At 41.6% G+C, this 16,515-nt stretch overlaps 1 protein-coding gene across 4 annotated transcripts in view; it reads left to right on the plus strand.

The window, feature by feature from the left end:
• The window catches only part of abr (ABR activator of RhoGEF and GTPase), a 143,148-nt gene that overhangs the window by 19,233 nt on the left and 107,400 nt on the right, over positions 1-16,515 (plus strand). The window contains exon 1 of one of the 4 annotated variants that reach the window (XM_030437414.1): positions 6,088-6,498. The exons of 2 other annotated variants lie outside the window; for them this stretch is intronic. In XM_030437414.1, the coding sequence (XP_030293274.1) occupies positions 6,438-6,498 (61 nt within the window). In that variant the 5' untranslated portion in view covers positions 6,088-6,437. Of the gene's footprint in view, positions 1-6,087; positions 6,499-15,883; positions 15,942-16,515 lie in introns of those variants that run through there. One more of the 4 variants, XM_030437415.1, reaches the window with a different exon arrangement.

The following is a 16,515-nucleotide window of genomic DNA, read 5'->3' on the forward strand; positions in this document are numbered from 1 at the left end:
GCATTCTTTGAATAACAGTAAGAAGACTTGTCCAAAGATTTGGTTAACAATAATCATATAAAGGGCAAAAATATCATCAAATGTAAGTGTCTGATACATATAGACACCCTGAATGATTGTAATGGTGCTATTTTGGTATTCCAGTAAACCATTTCCATCCATCTATGATTAATATTCTGGTCATATTTTGTGTAGATTGTCTGCAGTCACTAAATCCATTATGTTATTATCCACTTTTAGCTTTGATTCCATCGAGTAGAAGCTATCCTTGAAATGTATTGAACAGCGGTCCTCAATAGGCGGCCCCCGGGCCGCATCCGGCCCGCCGGCCTCCTGTTTGTGGCCCCCAAACTATTATTCCTCCACTATGTGTTTTGGTTGGGTCAGCACGTGTATACCGGGACTTGTCTCCATGCCAATGATACACAGACAGAGCGCAACTTTTAACTTTCACTTTCGTTTTCGGAGCACTTCGCGTATTCACATTTTGCTGGTGGTAAGAGATTGAATATGGTGTGTTTCCAAGTAAACTGTTACGGCAAAGTGGACAGTGATAATCGGCAACTCGCAGAAACACGATCTTCAAAGTTGCATTTATTCTGCCTCCAACCGGGACAATCCACGTATCTGACTATGCAGCGGTTTTAAATCCTTCGTCTTACTTTACCACCTTGCGCAGTTTGACAACTTTTAGCTAACGTTAGCGACCTCATGTATATTCAATGTTGCAAAGAGTGTAACGGACGGGGAGTTTCTCCCGGCAAACACCCTTTCACTCACGGTGCCAAAATTTGTATCATCCTTGTTAAAAGACCATTTAATCACAGAACAAATGACGTGAAATAACCCACAACCATCTTACATATCATCTTATTCACAAACACATTCACGAACCATAATTACACCAACAACAACAGAATACCCAAGATCCATTGCGCCACAGTCCACAAGTGGCGTTACAATATGCCAGGAGAAGCTGTGATGAAGATTTCCAATTTGAAACGACATTATGAGACGAAGCATAGGAAAAAAGAGACATTTCTAGGGCCCTATGATTTCCGCGATCACGGAATTGCGGACGGAATCCCGGAATTGGCCGATTAAAACGGAATCTACTTTTTAACACGGAATATCGCGGAATTTGACATAATTTCACTGAAATGTTGTTCTCGTGTGGAAGAGGAACTTTTGTCTGGGGAAAACTGCATGGGGGGAACCAAATCTGGGTGGCACAACAAGTCGCCGCCGCCCCCCTCCTCACAGACTGAGCTCACCCGTCAAAACATTGCAAGCATGGCGAAGTGGCTGCCCATGGCTCCGTCTTCGTCGGCCAAAAAGCTGAGAAACTTGACATTTACCCCTCAGTACAGAGCCGAGCAGTTCCCGAACGACTTGTATGTGTCAGGTGAACTGTTGTTTTGCAAAGAAGCAGACCTGAGAAATCATAATTAAAGGTGTAATGCGTCAGAGTTAGCCACTGTCCGATTCATATTATTTGCATATAATACCAGAGTGACTGTTAACTGCTGCTAACAGTAGCTGCTGTTAGCTAGCTAGCCCCGTGAGCCACAGCCTTCTTAGCTGACTCTGCCTGGGCTGGGAGGCTTTTCTGGATCTGCCTGAGAGCTGACCATGTTTTTATTCAATGAAACCCATAAAAACACAAAATATACTACTGTATGAAGACATGATGAAGTCAAAATATTTTTGATTCACTTTAATGTACTGTACTGTACAGTATTGAGGAAATATGTTTGTCCCCTCAATTAATTTAAGGTAATTTCTATTTAATTTGTGTACATTTGAGTTATTTACATTGAAAACACACTGTTTTTAGTAGTATAATAAGAGTAAATCAGGATTCCCAAAAATTAAAACGGAAAAAACGGAATTCCCAAAAATTAAAACAGAAAAAACGGAATTTGGGAAAAAATAAAACGGAATTTGGGAAAAAATAGAACGGATTTCATAGGGCCCTACATTTCCTCAAAATTCAGAGATAAGCAAAACACAAATAAATGCACTGAAATCGTCATATCAAGCTGCAAGCAGGATTCTTGTCACATCTATGTCACAATGAAATAAAATAATGCATGACTGAAGTGATGGACACAATGTTTGAAGGCAAACCAAAAGAGGAAATATTCAACTACGTATTTTAATTTATGTTAAAATGGAAATTACATTTTATTTTAGTTCATATTTTGTTGTTTAGAATGAAAAGGACATTTTGTTTTGAATATTACAGTATTATTGCATGTGGCCTGACCGACCTCAATACATGGACCTCTGAGTCATTCAAAAAAATCTTTGTGGCCCTTTAAGATTTGTATTTGAGTACCCCTGGTATAGAACATGACTTATTTACACCTTCAAAAGAAATCTTATTAAGTGGAGTGAATAATCAAATATCCTGCGGAACTCAGTGGTGCAGAAGACCTCTAACTCAAATTTGACTTTGCGAAATCTAAATATGCCTTGGAGCATCATGTAGTACAGTGGGTGCTCACAGTGGGGTGACATGCATGATCAAAGGCAATAATTGATTTTTTTTGTTGTAGACCATATATTTATAGCTGCACTGAGTAATGATATATTGTCTTTTTGTTTTGCATGTACATTCAGAATAGTTACACACTCTTTTGTTTCTGTGCACAAAGAGGAGACTGTACGAGTTGATTTTAGACTCCACCTGACCTGAAGGCAATCCCACACAATGCTCCTGCTTTGCTGGGAAAAACCAATTTCGTATATGGAGACATTTAAAATTATGATAGCCTGAAGTCTCGATCTTATCCATCCACTCAATCCACCTTCTAAGCCTTTATTCCGCCACATGCACACACACAGAGTGGAGGACTGTTGGTGAATGTTGACCTTTACGGAGACTGAACCATCGCTGATATGTTGCGCTTTGTTGTTGTATTATAAAGAGCTAAACTGCTCCCCCCCAACATTTGCAACCAGATGGATACATCAGCTGCTCATACCTGAATCTTCTGTGCACGCTGGTTGGCTGTGTGTTTTTTGTATTTTTGTGGCTGCGTGTGAAATGATTGTGGAGACAGATAGTAATGGCCCTTCTTACTACACAGCTTGACTGCCTATTAATATTTGATAAATGTACTTGACGCTCCGGGAAGAGTAACATGCAGTTTGGCGTGTTTGCATATACTGTATGGTGTGTGTGTGTGTGTGTGTGTGTGTGTGTGTGTGTGCGTGAAAGCATGGCATCTGTGTGTTTTCTTTGTTTGGCTCTACCCCTTGAATGATGAGGCCTTGAGGAGGGGGAGGTGGGCAGCTCAAAAACCTAGAAGACAGGTACATGCATATACAGAAGTGATCACATTGGTAGAGCTCTGTGTCCGTGTGTGTGTGTGTGTGTGTGTCCTTGTGTGTGTGTGGTGGGCAAGAGAAGGAACACACTATTGTCCCAGTTTTAAGACAAAGGGTGTGTAAGGCTGTACAGTAGATAAATCTATTTTTGATGAAGTGCCACTAACCCAACCCTATGTTCTCGGTCTGCATGTATTTCCCTGTACATTAACCTGTGTGTGTGTGTGTGTGTGTGTGTGTGTGTGTGTGTGTGTGTGTGTGTGTGTCTGTGTGTGTGTGTGTGTGTGTAAACCTCGACTTCACACATTTATATTCATTAACAGCCTTGACATGCATTAACACACACAGGCTTACATTAAATGCCTTGACACACACAAACAAACAATTATGACCTCTGGCTAGATGAGCTCTGTGGGTGCCCTGTCGTTGTATGTGTGTGTTGGTTCCTCCAGCTGGCACATAAGAGCTCTGTAGCCAGACAAAGAGCGGTGCTTGGGGCCTGGTGCTCTGCCTGCCGAGGGTGGAGAATGAGAAGGGGGGTGTTCCTCCTGTCAGCCTTTGTGTCCTAATTGAAGTTTTTCTGCCTCTCAACCCTCCCGTCTTTCCTCCCCCATGCTGGTTAGAGGAGGGTGAAGGGGGGAGGAGTGGACCTGACAGGGGTTTTGAAGAGAGGGTTTCATACGAGGCTTTGTTGCCGCTGGCATGGTGCTCATCTCTAATGTAGCACATGCGTTCATAAACACAGATAGTTGGGCCTGATGAGAAGAAAGGGCGCTGTGTGGTGATGCTGTCAGCTGTGACTCTGGGAACAGGATGCAACAGGAGAGCTAATGTGCTAAATGAGCTAATGTGCCATTTAGAAGCTGACAGAGAGAACATTTGAAAATCAATAAAACAGACTATTAAAGTCCTAATAATATAATGACAAAATGTTGATTTGTTTGCTTTCTTAACAAGCTGAAGGTTGTACTGTAACCTAATTTCTCTATGTTGGGGGTTTAAAATTGTGCTCAAGTCATTATTTTGATTCGGATGTTCCCAGATATTGTTAAAAAACATTTGTATTTTATGACTTTGGTATGTGGAAAAACCTTAAGCCTTAATTAAGCCTAAAGCAGTATAAAATAAAACATTTAAAGCTAGATCCAGATTTTTATTTGGATCCACATCAAATTGTACTCATTCATAGATACCAGCCCCCTAAATACACCTGATTTTTCATCAAGATCCCCAATTCCTGGGAAATTAACAAAAATGTGAAAAAAACACCTTGCATTGGTAAAAAAAGTGAGAAAACAAATTCTGGATCCACACTAAAAGTTAATGGAGTCTATTCTCGGTTCTGACCCATCCTCTATCCAAATTCTGAAGAAATCCACTAAGTAGTTTTTGTGTAGTCCCGCTGACAAACCAACAGATATGGGCGATAACATAAACTCTTAAGGTTGTCATTTGTGGGTTTCATGGTACAAATTATGATACCAAGCAGAATAAAAACCCTATTTTGTAGAAAAAAAATCAACTATAGGGTCGTCCAGTATGTTTTTCCATTTCATCAGTACATTCTAAATTGAGTCAGCTGAATTATCAGTATTCAGTTCTGTCCAACCACCTTCTACAGTCGACACACACACACACACACACACACACACACACACACACACACACACAGATGTCTGAGCTTCTCTTTCATGTTCTCCTGATACTTTTGTGTGTGTGTGTGTAGAGCAAGCGGCCACTGGAACAGAAGACTGAAGTAGCTTAAAACGTGACATCTAAAGCAGTCACTTTGTCACTGAATGACTGACTCTGTCTCACACACAGCAGCTCATTTGTGTGTGTGTGTGTGTGTGTGTGTGTGTGTGTGTGCGCGCGCGTGTGTGTGTGTGGCATTAAAGTGGCAGCAAACGTGAGCTGATTGTGTTGGGTATTCTCTACTATCACACATCAGAAACCCCTAAGAAAAGACGGAGAGACACATAATAAAACCATCCTCAGGAGAAGGCAAACAAATATTTCTCGGGCTATGTCCTCCTTACCTTTATGTATATAAAGAGTATCTTTTTCAATTGTATTCTTATGATGCTCACGGTTTTTCTATGTAAGGACAGAGCTGAACCAAAAGAAAGCTTTTAAGTACACCGCCCCTTCCACCCTTAACAGTGCACAAACAAACCTTGAATAGTGGGAAGACAAGTCAGCTTTAAAGAATTTGGGAAATCATGCCTCTGTTCAGGGTTTTTGCTTCTAAGTGGGAACTGTTTATCTACTTTTGTAGTGTTAGTATTTTGGTTTGCCTGTTTTATCGAAGGGACTTATTCTGTCATCTTGGTCAGTTATATCTTCGAGAAAGACTCGAAAACATTATTTAAATATAATTTAGATGTTTACCTGGATTGGTAAAGAAAAAAGAAAATTAAGATGAAAAATATTCGCCTAAAAGGCACCTACAAGACGGCAAGGTAACGCAGTTGAGTTGCCGTGCTTCAAAAGGGAGCTGTTGACCTAAAAAACAGGAAATTAAGGGGAAGAAATAGTTAAACTACCTTTGGCGTTAATTTAATAAGGCTTCTTAAAGACAGAATGAGAATCTGCCAGTGAATTCATGTTTGACTCAAGCCTCATTGCTACACAGTCATAATGCATTGCTTCTGAATTCCTGCCTCAGCTCGAGGAGAGAGAGAGCCAGAGAGGCGGATCAGCCATTCGCGCAGAATCGAGAGTGAGAGAGAGAGAGAGGAGGGTTGAATGGGAGTGAGCGAGCAAGCCAAAGAGAGAGAGAGGGAGTGCTTCTCCCTTCCCCTAGCAACGGTCCGCGGTGGTCGTCTCCAGCCTGTTGTTTTCTCTCTCTCACTGTCATACACACATACACACACCGGTCACTCACTCAGTCCGTCTTCGCTCGTCTGCCTGTTGGACCCCCGTGGTGTCTTTTGACATTTTTCCCAAATGATTCTTTTTGCTTCAACCTGCGAGATGAAGGCTGTCTTTCAGCGATAAGGAAAAGATAAAGGAGAAACGCAAAGAGCAGCAACAGAAAAGGACGGAAGAAATAAGCAAGAAGAGGAGTGAGTGAGATAGGGAGAGGAGAAAAAAGGAGGATGGAGCCCCTCAGTGCTCGTGGCCTGCCCCGGCTGTCCTGGATCGACACCCTCTACAGCAGTATGTATCCCTCCATCCATCTATTTACTCCTCTCCGCACATTGCTTCCCATTTATCTTTGCGCTCGTCTTTACCTCTAGCCATTTTACCCAGCAACCCCCTCCTTCTCCATCTCTTGCTGCCTGTTCGTGTTACAACCCAGAGCTACATGCACACACGGAACACTTTGCATTTTCTCTGGACTTCCAATTAGCGTGCATCACTGTGGCTGTCCATAACAAGACGGTAAACCCCCCTCCTTTCGCCTCTGTTCCCTCATAGTGGGAACAACTCATGTCTGCTGTTGTCAGGCTTTTCGCTTGCTAGCAGGCACAGAGGCAGGGGAAAGCCTGGAGAAATGTAGTGTGGGAGAGTGAGTCATACTTACAACCTGGAGGTAGAACTTTATGTTCCAACCTATAGAGGACGCAAGCTGTGTGACGTTGAATATTTAATCTGCTCTTTATTGTGACTTCATGCCCTGCCCAGCTTACAGTCTGACATGTCAGACTGTAAGCTTGGCCACTTTGGCACTGTTTTCAGATGAGGCGTTAGCAGTGTTTTCAGGTTGCAGTGAGGGACAATAATGAGTTAGAAACAATTCCCTCTGCTGTTCCTCCTGAATTAGTCAGACCTTGTTTTGTTTCTATTTTACTTTATATAAATACAACTCTTACTATAAAAGGAACATCATAATGAGGATGACTTACATAAAGCAGGATATGAACAATGTTTTTTTCCATGTTTTAATAAAGAGCAGTGAGTGAATACCACTTTGCAGTGATTATACACTTCCTATAAGGCGCAGCTGTAATTGTGTGCTGTGGAGATGCTGTGAGTATTTGTGTGTGTTGGGAGTTTTTTGGGCACAAGACAGAGCCTTTTGGGATTTGCTCTGCTGTGTCACCATTGTTACCATGCCTTAATCTGCAGGGAGGGACTGAGTAGGAGAGGAAGCGGGAGAGCGGGTGTTGGTGTTTGGGATTTTAGTGATACAAAAAAGAAAGAAGGAAACCCAAAGTTTAAGCATGTTGTCAGAAGTGTGTTTGGGAGGCAGCTGTTAGTTCTTCAAAGAGGACTGGGGACTGTTGGAAAGACAATGAAGGCAGCTGCAGTGTTAAAATAGTATCCCACTGTACAGTCATGAGCTTTTTCATGTCACGTAATATATAAGTGTATGATTTTGTGTATCTTTGTCTTGTTTCTTATGGCAACATTAACATGTGTTTTTTCCTTGTGACAATTCAGCTACTAGTTTGACTGGTTGGATAGAATGGTTTCTTGATTTGTCCAGAGTTAGATGAGAGCATCTATACCACTGTTCTGTCTGTCCTCTAAAATTAAGCCAAAGCTATCGATTAGCCTTAGCAGGAGCATGACATATAGATGGAACATAGCTAGCCTGGCTCTGTCCAAAAATGAAAAGATAATAAAAAAATCTGCCTGCCAGCACCTTTTTTATGGCTCGCCAATTGACAGGATAAATCTTGATTGTTTATACCTCTGTAAACTGAAGTATAGAAAAGACAAAGGACTTTGCCTTGGCCCAGTGCAGTGACTTACTTGTTTCCTCCCGCTTCCAGTCACAAGACTCTCAGCAGACCACTAAAACTTGCAAGTTGAGGGTCACATGACTGACTGAGATAGTTGAAGGCTACTTTTTGATAGCCTTGCTAGCAGCTTGTTGAGGGACGTAAACACTGCAGAAGGACATCACACACCTGTCCATGGCTAATTCTCTACAGCAAAGTGAAAAACATTTATTTATTTATTTTTGTTGATTCTGGCGCCCCCTTCAGACAAGCGATGACAACGCTGAAACAAATTAAAGCTTTGTTTTGGTGTCATCCCACCAGAATACAGAGCAGCTTCTTCCCTCAGGCCTCGAGACTCAATTAATCCACAGCACTCTGCCATAAAAAGTGTTTTTTTAAACCTGAATAAGCTGGAGTCGGGCCTGGAGACAGACACTAAGAATAACTAAAATAACTGTATAGAAATAGTCTTTTTTCTTGTTCATGGTCTCATTTTTGCCCATGTAGGTCATAAGCAGGCATCACAATTAATTTGTGACTGTTTCATATCTAGTTAAAAGTTACTTGTTGTACGTTTTAATATGATTTTGAAAACCACATGTAAGGAATTAAAAGTTTTACCTGGAATTCTTTAATGTGTGAGTTTGTCGCACAGCTAAAGCTTCTGATCAAGTCGGTTCATAATGTATAGTAGGAGCAGCACAACTAGATGCCATTGTAATTATTAAACAACAAGCGTAATTTTCATTAATGAAATTTGTTATCTCTTCAGATAAGAGCTCTACAGTCAAACCCACACTCAGTGCGTTTACATGACACTCAAGAAAACCGAATTACTGGGTAAGTCCGACTATGATCGGATCTTTAAGATGCATGTATACACCTTAGTCTGACTAAAATCGGACCAGATCGGATTTCTCATAGTCGAATTAAAGCACCCAGATTATTCGATTGATAGTTGCATTACTCCTGCGGATCGGATCGGATTTTGCGTTCTGCACAGGCGTAAGATTTTTCCCTGGGGCCGTGAGCCGGAAGTAGAAGGATGGCGGTGGCGGCGGCGGCGGCGGCGGCGGCGTCTTTCCTCCGAAATCACCGCAGGAAAGAGCGCCATTGTGCGTCTAGTTTGTGTAATTATCATGTACACCATATACGAAATGTACAAAGATGTAGCTTCGTCTCGCTCTTCGTACGCCATCTTTCTTGAATGCCGAGGCAGCTAGTGACGTAAAGAGGTCAGCCGGAGGTGGCTCTGTTACCACTAGTTGAAATGGGTACAGCGCCACCTAGCGTACCGATAATCCAATTTTCTCACCGGCATGTATACTCGGACAATTGCAGTTGTCCGATTGAGTAGCATAGTCGAACTATGGCTGTAATCAGACTAAGCTGTGCATGTAAACGCACTGACTCAGTTTGAGCTATTAGATAACGTTCTAGTAACTGGTACAGCCAATAGCGATCAGCATGCAGTGCCCTGGCGAACAGATTAGTTTAAGAAGTGGTAGTGCCAGCTTGATGGCTTGATTCAGTGTCCCCTTCCGATCTTTATGCTAAGCTAAGCTAATCGCCCACTGACTAGCTTCATGTCTAGTATACAGACATGCTGGAATGGAACTTATCATCTTAATCACTGCAAAAAAAATGTATTTGAAAATGAAGTTCATACTGTTTGTGTGATGCTGTAGTGATGTTTTATGATATTGTCCCTTTTCTCAAAATCATAATTTTCCATTACCTGTAAATGCATCACAGCACTGGATTGTTTCAGCACAGTGCACACATTAGTCCATTTTCAAAACTAGATCAGGTCTGTGTAACTGGATGTTAATGAATTTTGATCACCGGGGACTGTATACGTGTACTATTTTAATATTGCTCTTTTGGTTCTGGCATTATTGTGACCAGAAACTTAATACATCATAACTTAACACCTAATGTGCTTTAGCACATTTGAAATCTGTGAGAGGCTGGATGTGTACAATAGATATTAACATTACAACAGGGCCCATCCAGGCTTTACAATGAGCTCTTCTAATGGAAAGGGCACAGTCCTTTTGTGCACCTGTCATATAGTCATCCTTTTGCTTCAATCCATCCTTTATTGTATACTTCATATGCGTGTGTGTGTGTGAGTGTGTGTGTGTGTGTGTGTATAGTATGAATTAACTGGTATGTCAAGGGCTGCTGAACTCAGCCCTTTCCTCCACTCGGGAATAAAAATACACTCCCAGTTTTGCGAGCTTTTCAAGGGCCAATGTGAAGCACACTCCCAGACTCCCACTACACTGACCCTGAAACAGCCCGTTCACCAGTTCACAGGCTATAACACGTCAGCATTCGGCAGACCATGAGGGGGGAAGATGACTCATACCTGAATGTTAACGTAGGATGACGACCTGGTTCCACCCTTCCTGTAGCGTAGTGGAGTGCCATGTAGTGGACAAAACATTAGGCTGTAATTGCATCCTTTCTCTGCAGCCACTGAATCTGTGTTAATGGCTCAGTGTTAAGCGGTGACCACACATCCTTAACTCCCTGAGTAAAGTGGGAGGGGATGCTTGAAGCCACAGCCGCCTTGTTCCCCCATGAGACTTTCTGTTCAGCTCCGCTGTTTCGCCACAGCTGATCAAGGCAACGTTTGCCTCAGCTTTTGTATTTCACTGCATCTCATCTTTGTTGAACTGACACCAGATTTAGGTCACAAAACACACATATAGGCAAGGACAAACAAACTGCAGAATAAAATGGAGACAAAAAAGAATAGCTGCAAGTTCTTGCAGAGCGGTATGCACTCTCATCAGTGTAAGTACACAAAACACATTTCCAATCCAAATCACTTGGCCCAGACCTCTCATCAGTCATCCCCTGCCCCATTTGTCCAGGCAGAAACGTAAGTGGTAGACTCCCAGGCGGCTATTAGTGTTTTTGTGCATGTGCGTGTGCATGTCAGTTGCAAATACTACCACACAAACCTCTTATTTTCCCATTCATCCTTTGCGACGCCGCCCTTTTTTGTCTTCTCTTGATCTAAGTAGTTTTTAATTTTGTGAGTGTGTTTTTCACACATACACACACTTATAATAAAACTGATAAACCAGTTTTATAATATTCTGCAGGGTAAAAGGTTTTTTTTTTTTTTGTACCCATGATCTGATTTTAGAAGCATTTTGGGAGTGCCTTTGTCTCCATTTTCTGTCTCTAACCGGTTCATCTGTTAGTCCTGTACTGCGTATCATATTTCTTTGTTGTTTCAGTGGTTCGTACATTGGAAATTGTCTCTAACAGCGTTTTTGTCCCTTGCTGACTTAAAAGTGTTGATTTGTCTTAGCTAGTTTGCAAGAAATTTAGATCATCATGTCACTGGTATAAAGGCTTTAAAATGAAAATTATCATCAGCCCAACATGAACATTTTTCCCGCTGGGAATGCTGTTATAACTAATTTTCTTCATTTTGCCTAGTGAATGTGTACATTTAGAAAAATACTGTCTGCATCTGCATAATGATATGTAGACTCAAAGTGGTAGACTCGATGTTGTATGCAGTATGCAAAAATACATGCATATATTGGTATGGACGTCTGCAAACAGCAAATATCAGTTTGAAAATATTTGTGTATTTTTATGAGCAAAAATCAAATACCTTGTATCCCCACCCAATATATTATGCTGACAAATTTGACCAGGATTGGCCTTTCTTTGGAATATCAAATTGAAAAAAGTGTTGTTGTACTGTAACCAAACTCCCGAATGGGATTAATCAAGGACATGTTTGTCTCTAAACCCATATTTTTCTGCGCACAAGCTGCAATACTGTTGCCATCTCTACAGCCAGAGTGGCAGACTCTGACTCTGGCTTCTGACATCAGCCTGCGCTGTAGCGTTCACAGAATTAGCCAGACTGCTCTCTGGCTTGCTTCTGAGCCACGTGACGCTAAAGCAACATCAAAGGAAAGCGAGATTATGTAAGCACCAGAATATGGGCATTTTGGTATGGAAGAGCCAAGGTGGCACGCACGCACGCACGCACGCACGCACGCACGCACGCACGCACGCACGTATGTCAAAACGATTTTTCCTAATCCCAGTCACAGCAAGGAAGGCTTGAATATGTTTGCAGCTTCGAGGGAGCATTAAAAATAAATCTATCCTCATTTCTGTACATCCTGTCAGTGTATTGGAGAGAACTTGGGTTCAGACCAGCAAGCCATGTTAAAATACCACTGTATGAGTCATGGGGACTGTTTACAGTTTGTAAAGGGTTAAATTGTGCTGTGTAATCCCTACTTTCTGCTGTATTTGCAAAAAAAAAAAAGTAATAACATGTTTCTGGTGAGACGTAATCTGCTTTCTGTCCTGGTGCCAACATGCGAGTGCACTCTAATCATAAACTGTAGAAATAAAAGAGTGTGTGTTGACTCATAGGTCAAATCTAATCCACATTTGGGCAGCAGAGTGGATTCTGTTTGGTGTTGATTTTAGACAAACAAGCAGTAGCCACCATAGCAAAACGCTGTAGTGTAACTTACTGGTCAACCAAGGCAAACATGCTTCACAAATATGTCTCTTTCATCCTACTGGAACAAAAATCTTCTTAATCTCAATAAAGACACAAAAAAGAACAATTCATTAGCTATTAAAACCCCTAAACACCTGTGGAAAAAACACAAGTTAGAGTCACTTTGATGGCTTCATGATACATTAGCGCAATCACTCATCCATGGCTGATTAAATGGTGTTTTAACCGGACAATTAGGACCTAAGACTCATTAGTAATAAGACTTTGTGTGGCACAGATGCTAACAGTCTCTGTTTTCTGCTTCACATTTAACTAAACAATGATGTGTTTCCCTGCCTATCAAAAATGGGCTGGGTTCCCCTCTGCAGCTGTGATTGATGAACCTGGCTAGCTGCTCCTGGCCGACTTCAATCCAGTCCCAGTTCTGTCTTTAAGTGTTTAATGTTAGTAGTTAGTTGGCTGTCACATGGCCTGCCTCAGCAAACAGGGGCACAGCAAAGTGATTCTGGATAGCTTCCCAGCAGAGTGCCGTAAAGGGAGTTTTAATACAACTAGGGATGTCTCATTTATCACACCATACAAAATCTATTTTGACCAAACCACCCACATATCTCCCTCCCTCTCTCCATCTCCCTCAGTCTCTCTCCGTCTCACTCAGTGGCTTTACCCTCAGTACCAACAGAAACAAGTCCAGATCAATGAGATCTGGAAGTGTTTCCAAACATGTCATGTGGGGCTTGACCACAGAGAAGAACACAAGACAACAGCCACCAAAGGGTCCAATTAAACCTCAGATTAACTGTGAAGATGCCCCGTTTTTACTGCTGGTATCTGGACATAATGTTAGACAATTTATTTTACTTTAGGATATCAGTGTCACTGAGCAAAACTGACTGAATCATGGCAAGTAAATATGTATTATAGTATCCCATCAACATTTTTGTTTGATGGAAATCATGACACCACGCCAACCATTATCAGTAATCAAACCCCAGATCTTTATGGTCGTAACATTGTAAATGCTTGATCACACCATTATTAATCAATTAACTGCTGTTAGCACTACTGCTGCTCGTCATTGTAAAACAGCCACTACATCTGTCCACTAAATTTGCAGACAGAGTGAGGTTGTGCTTTTTAGGAATAAAACTCTGTGTTGTGTAATTCAATCTGTACCGTATGTCAAGTCTTCACTCTGTACAACCTTATCCATTATCCTGATCAATAGATGAAGCTGCTCCTGCACTTCACTCCTCTGTAGCTATAGAAACAGACATTCAAATCTGTTGTCTCACACACATACCGAGCGGGAGAAAGAATCTGAGTCAGCCCAAAGCAGTGTTGTTATGTAATACCGTCATGTCTACCTCCTCTTCCATGCCATGCTTTCTCTGTTTTGTGTTCAAGCTTCCATCTTCCCATTGGGCCTGTTAAGGGGTTCATGCTTATGTAATCTGCTTTATGTTTCGCTTCTCCAAAACAGCCAGGAAACTGCTGTGTGATGTTGCGGAGGGAGAGCCGAATGCTCGGTGCTTTGGGTGTGTGACAGAGAGAGAGATTGGAAATGCGGATGCAAAGTAAACAATTTAGCTGGTGCTCTTATCTAGCAAGAGCTAAAATCCCACATTTAAGGTTTTTTTTTTCCAGTTTACCATAGACATTATTTATTGACAGGATACATGTCACTAAATTGAAAAAACACACCTGGTATATATTGTGGCTGCAGTTTAGAAGAGCATACCATTATCCATAGGCTTAAGCTGTGTATTTTCCCATAATTTGCGTAAAACAAAGACTGTCATATACAGCACCACACATCTACAGCCACAGTGCAGCTGCAGTGAAGATACAGCCCCATCAAAATGCGGACATAGCTCATTTCTCATCGTTCCAAGTGAGTGAGTCCAGCTGAACGGAGTGAAGTAAGGATTTGGCGCTAAGTTGTAACATTAACTTAGCTGCTTGTTCGCCCACTTCCCTGCTGGGGTTGTACTCCTTGTGCCACAGCCGCTGGGGTTCATTCAATGACAACCTTTTGAATAATAGATGAAGGTTTTGGCTCAGCTGAGTAGGTTGTTGTGGCTTTTACACACAGAGAGAATAAGCTAGAGCAAAGACCTCTTGTATTATTGGGACTGAACGATTAGGGGAGTATATCCATATTCTAATTTCATGACAAATACTGCAGTTGTGATATGAAATACCAGATCCAGACTACATAACTGTAATTTTAAACTAATAATGATAAACCGCTATCAAGTGAGGTCTGATGGTAAAGAGTTTGACAACATATAAAGGATAAAGCTAGAAGATTTGTACATTAGCCTTTTTAAGCTAATGCTATCAAAGTGTAGCTTTAAGTTAGAGCTTATGTTATAAATGGATGATTCTGTTCTATAAAAACTGTACTCTAGCATGTGTATCCTTCTTATGAAATAGCTTACATGCTAACTGTCTAAAAAGCAATTCGCTCGATTGTTCTTTTTACTTACTGTTTTCATTTCTGTTTTTTCGGGATAACGCACAATGTTAACATCTTTTACAGCTGACAATATGTTTCCTTCAACAGTTGTAAATTCGCCTTCACATTGTTATTTATACACAGTGTTGAGCTCATGTAAAATGTATGAATGTTATTTTTGATATAAAAATAGATAGTTAAGCCCCGGGCCATCTTTGACCACAGAATTGGGGTTATCTTCGTTCATTTGCGTTTTTCAGTGTGTGCTATTTTAATAATGATTGTTGTAGTCAGTTTGACCCCAAATCAACCGTGCAGTCAGTATTTTGCATAGAAATAGAGGAATTATGGAAACGTGATTAACTGAGCTTAGGTACTCTTTTTGCATATCACTGGTTTAAAGTGAGCTGTAATCTGCCTCTGATACCTCAAAGAGCAGCTTTAACTCCATTATTCTTTCAGTGCCAAATATCGTACCATCTTCACGTGGGTGAAGCCCTGCAAATCCTTTGTTGTGCTTGATGTTAGAGGGTGTGTCATGTGTCTGAGTGTGTTTGTGTTCGGTGAGTCTGTGGGGACCTTCACCATGTCCTGAGGGGCTGGAGCTGTATGTGTGTGTGTGTGTGTGTGTGTCTGGTATGTTACTATGGACAGCAGTCATCCTGTAGGGCTATGGTAACCACCAACCCCTTCCTCTTTTGCCACCCTTGCGCCCTTCCCCTCAGCCAATAGGCACAGAGTAACACCACCGCCTCAGCCAATGGTGCGGCTGGCGTGTTTACATGCTCCCGGAAGGCAGGGTCCATGATTAAGCATTCAGGCTAGTCGAGCGAAAGAGAGGATGGGAGGGGAAAAAGAGGGGGAGACAGGAAAGGGAGATGAGGCCATTATGAGTTGAAAGGGCTGATGGATGCACTCGAGCAACGACCAGTCAGTGAGACAGACTCAGGTGAGCAAACACAAGAATCCATCATCCTGCAGGTAGACATTGCTCTATCCTATTGTGTGTACGCATGTGTATATGTTTCCGAGCATGTTTGTGTGTGAATCATTAAAGATTAATGGCCCCAGGAAGATTTGGCCTTCTAGTCTCAATAGGTCATTTTTCTGCTGGGGTCCAAAGTGGATGCTCACATTTAGCCTGGTTGTCTTTGACATTATAGAGAGAGATTATTAGAGAGAAGGTATAGAAACAACCAGGCAAGTAGAAGGGTTAATACATCTTAAAGAGATGGTATATGGGAGGTGGTGCGACTATATCAGGGGGGATAATCTGAGCGAAAAGGGTGTAATTTAGGTAAAGAGTAACTCATTGAAAAAAGCTATCAGAGGTAACAGAGAGATGCATGCCTTTTCCCTTTCTTTATAAATGTAAGGAACTTGACTGACAGTTGTGAAGTTTATTTGTTCATGTGTACCTATATAGGATGCTGGCATTATAACAGACTGACTTCCATGGTGAGGCGGCTCTTTTAAATCACTGTCCATTGTTTATTCACCACTTAACTGTGACCTTTTGTAGA

Source organism: Sparus aurata, chromosome 13, assembly GCF_900880675.1.
Source record: "Sparus aurata chromosome 13, fSpaAur1.1, whole genome shotgun sequence".
NCBI classification, from domain to species: Eukaryota; Metazoa; Chordata; class Actinopteri; order Spariformes; family Sparidae; genus Sparus; species Sparus aurata.